Consider the following 9,464-nt stretch of genomic DNA (forward strand, 5'->3'; position numbering starts at 1 on the left):
TACAAGTGTATATATATATATTCTCTATGGACTTTTTATCAATAAACCTCATATATATATGTAAAGTGTTCTAAAGTGCATATAGATTGGTCGGGTTTTACAATGCTATTAGTTGGTGTTTATAACCTTGTTGTAACATAACAATTTTTAGTTGTAACATTTTTTATTATTTTTTTAATAAGTATTCTAATAATTAAACAATAAAAAACAAATTAAGCATAGGATAATTTCTTTTAAAATTTATCTTTAAAAAAATACGGACATGCATTCAATTAATAATTCTGTCATAAACAAACGCTCAAACATTTGTGTTATTTTTACCAATAATTGATTGAAATATAGTTATTTCTCACACAAGAAATTAGTAAACTAGCATTACATAGTGCCATATTTATAGATTATAAAATAAAACAAAATAAGATACATACTTTCCCTCCCATTTACTTCAAATGTAACCTTGTTTCTTTGTCAAAGAAATAGCCAAGTTTATGTAGTGCCAATTTTCATTGGCCATTGATTCGATGATTTTGTGAGTGAACCTCTCAAATAAATCATCCATGATACATTCTCCAAATTGTTTCATCAGAATAGGTTCCAAAACTGCTCTCATATAATCTGAAACATACTTCCCTCTATTGTATTTATCTATATTATCTTCATCAACATTAGTACTATTATTGATTTTTCCTTTTTCTTCGTTGAACCCAGCATCCCAAGCAATTTCGAAAACTTCAAGCTTCTGTAACTCAAAAGATCCTTCGTCTTCAATCACCATTCTCACTTCTTTCGCAGTGGGACAATACACTGGCATGTTAAAATTGTCCAAACTTTTCTCTTCAACTATACCCTAAAATAATAGATTATTATTATTATTATATATATATAATATTTGCATGTACATTAAATAAAGTTTATATATATTATATTACACAAAATGGTACCTGGGAGACCATGTCATTCAACGCCCTCCCCATTATCTCCATCTTATGTTTAGGGTCATTACTTGTAGCACTGCCCATCATTGTTAGTACCATACATCCACCAGTGACAATTTCCTCTGAACGATACCTTAAAAAGGTTGTGAAATTCTCTTGAAACTGACTCAAGTATGCTTTCCCAACCACATCAGGACTTGCTTTCGTAATATAAATATTCCCTTTGTTATGTGCTTCTCCGGTCTCGCTAACCAACCCTTTGGGAGTCTTGAAACATATTAATATAAATTTAGTATCTTTGGTCGAATAAAACAATAATTTCAAATAAGTGTCGTCTAAACAATATTTAATAATAGTAAATCATGATATTTTATATATATACCTTGGACAACCAATGTAAACTGTAAGAAGAATGAAAGAAGTGTATGAAGTTATTAGGGAAAAGCCTTTCGTAGAAGCTCCCTGGCATGGCCATGACAAAGCATAAGGGACGATCAAACTTTCCTCCCGTCTCATTCTTCTTCTTCTTCTTCAGCCTCTCATAGAAGCTCGAAAGTGATTGAAAGACAGTGTTGAAATCGTTTCCAGGAAGATCATTGAGGAACACTTGGAATGTCAATGGCTTCTTCTTCTTCATAGTCATTTGGTTTATTATTTCATCTAAAATATAAGATGTAACAGCCAAAGAGTTTGGCCCGGAAGAGCAACCCAAGTCAGCTATTCTCATACAATCTGGGAATATATTACAGTAAGCTTCCAAAGCACTCTCTTCCACCGTGGCTTTCACTTTTGAAATAACCATCTTCTGCAATATTATATAATCACCACACATATATATTAACAGTCAGATGATATATGAAATATATATATATATATACACATACATATATTTATGTATACTGTTCATACTTGAAGTGAGGAGTTTTCTGCGTAGCTTTCCTTGCCGACACCACCTTTCATGTGGAGAACTTGCTTCTCTTCCATATTTTTTTTCTTCGTATGATTGTGTGGATGAGAGATGCTGAGATGAAATATTAAGAAAAGTGATGGGATATGAGGACTATTTATAATGACAATGTGTTGTCGATACCACTTCACAAATTTCAAAGTTGTTGTAGTTCGTTGGATTAATTAAAAATAAATCCGACGGCATAGATTAAGCATATGTGAATGTATACAATATTATTTAAGAAATTATAGTAAATGAACCATTATCATTTTATTTATTTATTTATTTAAGAGTATATAACTTTAATATATTATTTTTGTTCAATTAGTTTTTATTTTAAAAATATATTCACTTTTTAAGTTTTTTATGGGTCGTTAATTAGTATATTATTTTCTAACTAATAACTAATGTATATGTAATTTGTTGTATGCATGCTATATAAATATATATATTTATATGCTATATAAATATATATATTTATATGCTATATAAATATATATATTTATATACTAGATACAAGCGACATGTTCACGTATGTTTAGTTTTATTTATAAAATATATTAATTATTTTTATTAAATTTATAATAATGTCATATAAATTTCAAATAAATATCTTATTTTAGTTAAATAATTTATTTATTTTTGTTTAAGTTTATGTTTCTTCTAATTTTTTAATTTGAGAAAGACAACAAGAGAATATATATTATATGTTTAATGTAGTATTAAATATTATACGTGAATTTTTAATTTAAGTTTCTTGCTATTTTTTTTTAAAAGGAATTTATTAATAATTGACAATAGATTATATTATATATTTAATATGATATTATTCTAATAAGTGAGTTTCAGTGTAATTATATTTTATCTAAGTTATAAAACATATGATTTTATTATTTTTAAATAATTATTATTGTAAAATATCTAAAAAAATATCATATTTTAATTTTTTTAATTATTTATTATTTTTAAATAATTATCATTGTAAAATATCTCAAAATATCCTATTTTATTTGTTTAATTATTATTTTTTTGGTAATTCAGATCTGTATATTGCTAAAAAACAAACACTTTACGACTATCTCAGCACCATATTTGGCCTGTCATTTCTCTATTACAACTGGTTAAACCAATCTTGATCTATATGTTGTATTTTGTTCGGCATATAATTCCTAACTCTACTTTTTACATTACTTTGAATTCTGCTGACAACTATATATGCTCACTCTATATACTTTGTGATTCCACAATGCCTCATTTCTACACCACCATAGATGATAAACCAGAGCTGCAACAGTAGTTGAATACACTTGTTTTCTGAATCTTGTCATCCTTGCCTTAGCTACCCATCTCAGTAATTTCTGTATTGTACTTGCTGCTGTACGCCAATCCAACCATTCTTTGATTTGTTTCAGAGCTTGAAAACACAGATGGCATTCAAAAAATAAATGTTCTCTATTTTCCTTTTTTGTTCCACAGAACAGACAATATTCATCTGGAGCTACATGAAATCTGAATAGCCTCTCTTTCAGTTGCAGCCTATCTAATACAGCAAGCCATAATATAAATCTGTGTTGTAATCCTATTCCAGACTTCCTTGTACCACTTCACCGGCTGCTTAGCAGTAACCAAAGCTTGGTACCCTTCATTCATCGTATACTCTCCTCTTGAGAAAAGCTTCAACATCTGTAGGTCCTTTAATTTCTCCTTGACTTTAACTAGTTGCTTCCAATACCAGCTGCTCATGCTTGGTGCTTTATAAGTCCACTAGTTGGTATCCTTGATATATACTGCATTAATCCATTTTACCCATAAGGAATCTTTCTTTATTTCCACTGCCCACACATATTTCCCCATTGCTGCTATGTTCCATTCCTTTATCTTCCTAAACCCTAATCCTTCTTCTTTCTTAGTTGTACACATGTCTTCGCATGATACTAGTCCCGAACTTCTAAACTCAACCCCTCCTTTCCATAAAAAAATTCCTACATATTGATGCAATTTTTTGTAAGACTTTTTGAGGTAAAATTAGTACCTGTGCCCAATATGAATGGATGGTAAGAAGGACTGAATTCACCAATGTAGCTCTGCCTGCATATGATAGATTCTTGGTACTCCATATTTTGATCCTTTGAACCATTTTCTCCACTAGAATATCACACTCAGCTGCTGAGATTCTTGTTGGGCATATAGGAATCCCTAGATAGCAAAATGGAACTTTGCTACTAGTAAAGCTTGAAGCTGCTGTGACCCTTTTAACCTCTGCCTCTGCCATATTGCTGCAATATATCCCTGTTTTGGTTTCATTCAGATTGCAATCCAGAAGTAAGGGAAAAGAGTTTAAGTCCCTGAAGCAAGATATATATTGACTTATAATCGCCATGACAGAAAATCAATACATCATCTGCAAAACAGAGATGATTAAGCTTAAGTAAATCACATCTGTCATAAAATTTGAATCCCTCTTTCTTGCCAACTTTCAGCATGATTCTAGATAAGTATTCCATCACCAATACAAACAGTAGAGGAGATAAAGGGTCCCCCTGCCTAAGCCCTCTTTTTGCTTAAAAAAATCCATGTAAAACTCCATTAAACATTAGACTATATCTTGGAGTCCTAACACAGTTCATAATAAGACAAATAAAGCTATCAGGGAAGTTAAAAGTAGATAACATTTCTTCCAAAAATTCCCATTCAATCGTGTCATAGGCTTTCCTCAAATCCAATTTTATCATGCATTTTGGTTTTGAGTTTTTCCAACCAAAATGCCTAATCAAGTCCTGGAAAATCATTATGTTATGAGTGATGGACCTCCCTTGGACAAAGCCACTTTGGTTCGGAGCAATAATATCTGGTAGCACTTGCCGAAGTCTCTTGCATATCATCTTGGTTGCCACTTTGTATATCACATTACAGCAGGCTATGAGGCGGTAATCTTTCACAGATTCTGGGCATTTGCCTTTAGGAATCAGAGTTAAAGTTGTTGAATTAATTTCTTTCAACAGCTTCCCTGAGTGTAGAAATGATCTCACTGCCTCACAAACCTCATTTCCAACCACCTTCCAATTATCCTGGAAAAAGAAACTACTAAATCCATCAGGGCCTGGGGCCTTAGATCCAGGAATCTCAAACATTGTTTCCTTTACTTCTTCGTTATCATACTCTGAGAGTAAAATTTTGCAGTGAGCATCTGTTACCCTTGGACCTCTGTTAACTATGTTTGTCTGTACTGGCTTATTGTCCTCCATTTTACTTCTGAGTAGCCTTTGGTAAAATTGCATAAAGGCTGTGACTACTGCCAGTGGATTATCCACCCATCTCCCCTCCATGTCTTGGATTGCATAGATCCTATTCTCTGCCCTTCTCATCTTGATGCTCTTATGGAAAAAAAATTGGTGTTGTCATCCCCCTCTTTCAGCCATTGTACTTTCGCCTTCTGATAAAGAAATGACAGATACCTTTTATTTATTGCATTATATCTTGCTCTATCTTCTTTTTCATGTGTAATCAGCTCCTTATCATAGGGCTTCTGTTGTAATGCAATTTGACTATCAATCATTGCTTGATAACACTGAGTATTTGTAGCTTGAATATCTCCTATCTCAGATTTGTTCATTTCCCTTAATAGCTGTTTGACTCTCTTTAATTTCTTCACCAGCTGAAACATTGGAGTGCTTGTATCTTATTCCTGCCATATTGCTTTCAAACCCTCCTGAAATGTTGGATAATTTTGCCACATTCTGAAGTATCTAAAAGGTTTTTTTACCTTCTGCCATCGGGATACACAGATAACCCCGCTGGGCAATGATCAAAATTACCCTCTGGTAAAAAAACTACTTTAGCTGTGGGAAACTTTTCTATCCAATCTTGGTTTGCCATTACCCTATTGATCTTGGAGTAAATCCATGCATGCTGATCTTGTTTGTTGTTCCAGGTATAAAATGACCCTGTATATTTTATATCTTCCACCCCACAACTCTCCACACACTCCTTGAAAGCACCTGATATTACGTGTTTATATTTTCCACCAATTCTTTCCTCAGCACTTAATATATCATTGAAATCCCCTAGAATAAGCCAAGGACCTCTACTCATAGCTGCAATTTCTTTTAAGTCATTCCATAGTGGTACCCTACCTTTCTCATCATTCAGAGCATATACATATGAAACCAAAAACTTTTCCTTCCCTGCCCTTGAAAATACTTCTAAATGCATTAGTTGGCTTGTACATTTCAAAATGTTGACTGAGAACATCTTCGGATTCCAGCTTACTATTATTCGACCTCCTTTATTCCATGCATTGTTTGAAGAGAAACACCACCCTACAAACATACTAGTGTATACAAACCCCAATTTATGAGTTTGTATTTTATTCTCAAGAGAGACCAACCAATCCCACATTCATTGAGTTGATCAATTTCTTTACCTCTTCCTGTTTGTGGCGATTGTTGATCCCCTGACATTCCAACTTAATATTCTATCCATTTCCTTGGGGAGGCTCTCCCCCTCCCTTCTGATTGTCATTAAACTATCCTTCCAATTCCTTGCCTGTATCCCTTAAAATCTGGAAATTATTAGAGACAGTAGTCACACTAGTTCCTTCTGATAGCACTTTCTTGCCATTCCTAACTGGAATAAATCCTTCCTGATCCGCCCCTGGAGGCTTCTCCACCTGTCCATCTCCTTCTTCTTTCTTTTTAACCACCCATTTCTGTCTCACCTCTCCTTCCTTCTTGCATAACTCAGACCTATGTCCTAATCCATGATATTTCCCACATGTAATCAGGAGCCATTCATATTTCACTGTGAAATGAATGTCCTTATGCAACTCATTAGTAAATGAAATTATTTCAGGAAAATCTTGCTTTATCTTCACTTCAACCAGCACCCTAGGATATAGCAATCTTTCTTTATTCCTGGTGAAAGAGTCTATCATCAGTGGATCCCCAATATGTTTCATTATTTTAAACAGGGCACGTTCCCCCCAGTATTTGATATCTAACCCATAAATATGAATCCACATTGGGGCTGAAGTAACATCTTTTTTCTTGAAATCTGTATGAGCATCCCAAGGCTTCATCACTACAGGCTTATTATCAAAGAACATGTATCCTCCGTTCAATATATTGTCCTTGATATTCGGATCCTCAAATCGAATGATATATACTCCATGTGCTATAGCTCCTATTTTGTCTATTCCTTTATCTTTCCAAATTCTTCGAGCATACCCCTCAAACACACTTAATGGTGGATTGGCCCCTATTACATAACAGACCATTGCTGAATTCCAGTATGCTATTTCATCCTCTATATCCTCCATATCGATTTTGACCCCTTCAGATGCTATCGTTTCCCCATCTAAGGAATCATCAAATTTAGTGTTTAAATTTTGCATCTCTTGCCTTGATCGAAGAATCGGAGCCAGAACAGATTTACTTGACCTTATTTGCGTAGCACACCTCTGCATATTTTCCATATATCGATTACAGTCCATTTGGAGAGCCTGTTGTTGTTGAGTCCGTTCCTTGCTTCGATCGATTTCATCTTCGATTGATCCATCCTTCACATCACCTTCATCTTCCGAGAACTCAATCGCCTCCACTCCTAAGATCTCCTCCATTGCTTTAGTCTTGACCACCGGATCCGAAGAAGACGATCCTCTCTTCCTAGGTCCTTTTGTCACCGGCGTTTTACCCATTTTTTGCTTCATCTTTCTCTTCGCCATAGCTCCAGCGTCTGCTGAGAGAAAAACACTTTAATTATCATTGTAAAATATCTAAAAAAATATCCTAATTTAATTTTTTTAATTATTTATTTTATTTTATTTAAGTTTAATTTTAAGGGTTTACGAACTACCATTAAATATAAGAATATTTTGTTAAATATAAAAATATCCTGTTAAAGGTAACATTAAAAAAAATAAAAAGCCGTTAAAATCAAGAATTTCCGTTATCTACACACTTATTATATATAATAGATATATTTATGATATTTAGTTTCTATCTTTTTATACATAATTGTAATATATGATTTTATATCGTGGTATATACATTTTAATGGTAGTATATAATTTTGTTAGCATAGTGTATATACATTTTTTAGTAATAATTTTGTAAATTTTGTTGGTATATTATTTTTGAACTCAATATATGTATATAGTGGTATGGTATATCATTCAACAACTCATAAAAAACGAAAAATAATAATAATTTAAAATAAAAACTAATTAACAAAAAAATAATATATAATATACATACACCATAATATTAAAATATTTAGAATAAAATAGTAATTTGCTAATTAACATATTTGGTAATATGTAATATTAAAAATACATTTATGCTATTTTACTACAAAATTAAAAATATAAATATGTGAACTTACTTTCCCACACCATTAAAAGTCATTTTGTACCAACCCTCATTTTATTATGCAAAATAGTCGTTTGAGGTTAACTTTGTTGTATCATAAATATTATTGTTATCAAATTTCCAGTCATCATACTTTTTGGAAATACATAACCAAACTAGACCAAGGAGGCATTCTGTGTTTTATTAAAATATACACTTTGTACGTTATATTTTTAATAATGCTAATTTGATACATGTAATTTGAAATCATACATATTTAGTACCATAAACTCAAATTATTAATCAATATAACTAAACTGTGTTCAATTTTATGGTTTCAAATTCAAATTTATGATGCGATTGATAACTATTTATAATGAGAATGTAGTGATACAACAGTACAGATTATATATGTGAAAACTATACATTATTGTTACTGAAGAGTGATTTTTTAAATTTGTTATATCATATATAGTGCTATCAAATTTTCAGTCTCACTAATAATTAGTCTAATTTACTAAGATTTTGTATAGAGTACGCTAATTAAGTGCATGTAATTAGTCTTCTAATTTTGACCATTTTCACCAAGTACGTAATATAGTCACATATATTCATGTGACATTATGCGTGTGTTCATTTTCAATGAAGTACAAATTTCACTTAATTTTGCAAATTATAATTGATAAGATAATCATGTGATTAAATTTGATATTAATTTTCTAACTATTATTCTATACTACAAATGATCATTAATTTTAACATAATTGTTAACATTATATACTTGGTGATTAATGATATAAACATTAGCCAATTAACAAAAATCCATTTCTCCAAATTTAATTTAATTTAATTTAAACAAGTTTATATATACTATATATATAATTACAACAATTTTGTGAGAGATTATGTTTCATAAAATTCAATTGATGTGATTGGAGGGGATAATATTTATATTAAAAAGAATAATATAGTAATTTTAACACTTAGTTTCCTTTCTATTATTCTAACTTATACGGAACAATATAGAAGAAAATTACTATCTTCTCCTTCTATCATATTTTCTATCATTTCTAAAATCTCTATCCTTCCTAGCATAGTTCCCTTTTTTGTACAAGCGGTACCTATAACCCAAACGAAAAGAAAGGCAAGAAAAATTGCTGTCTTTTACAACCAAACAAAATGAAAAAGAAAGAAAGAAAGAAAACTATTCCAAAAAAAGAAAAGAAAATGATC

At 31.4% G+C, this 9,464-nt stretch overlaps 1 protein-coding gene across 1 annotated transcript; it reads right to left on the reverse strand.

Moving 5' to 3' along the window:
* Positions 1–283: 283 nt before the first annotated feature.
* LOC133810886 (probable caffeine synthase MTL2) lies at positions 284–1,947 on the reverse strand. The gene is made up of 4 exons (XM_062246089.1): positions 1,845–1,947; positions 1,318–1,740; positions 942–1,202; positions 284–847 (listed from the first exon to the last, which is right to left on the reverse strand). Exons 1-4 carry the CDS (start codon positions 1,917–1,919, stop codon positions 446–448), a joined length of 1,161 nt encoding a protein of 386 aa, XP_062102073.1. The 5' UTR covers positions 1,920–1,947; the 3' UTR covers positions 284–445.
* Between the last annotated feature and the right edge of the window lie 7,517 nt (positions 1,948–9,464).

Source organism: Humulus lupulus, unplaced genomic scaffold (assembly GCF_963169125.1).
Source record: "Humulus lupulus unplaced genomic scaffold, drHumLupu1.1 SCAFFOLD_27, whole genome shotgun sequence".
NCBI lineage: Eukaryota > Viridiplantae > Streptophyta > Magnoliopsida > Rosales > Cannabaceae > Humulus > Humulus lupulus.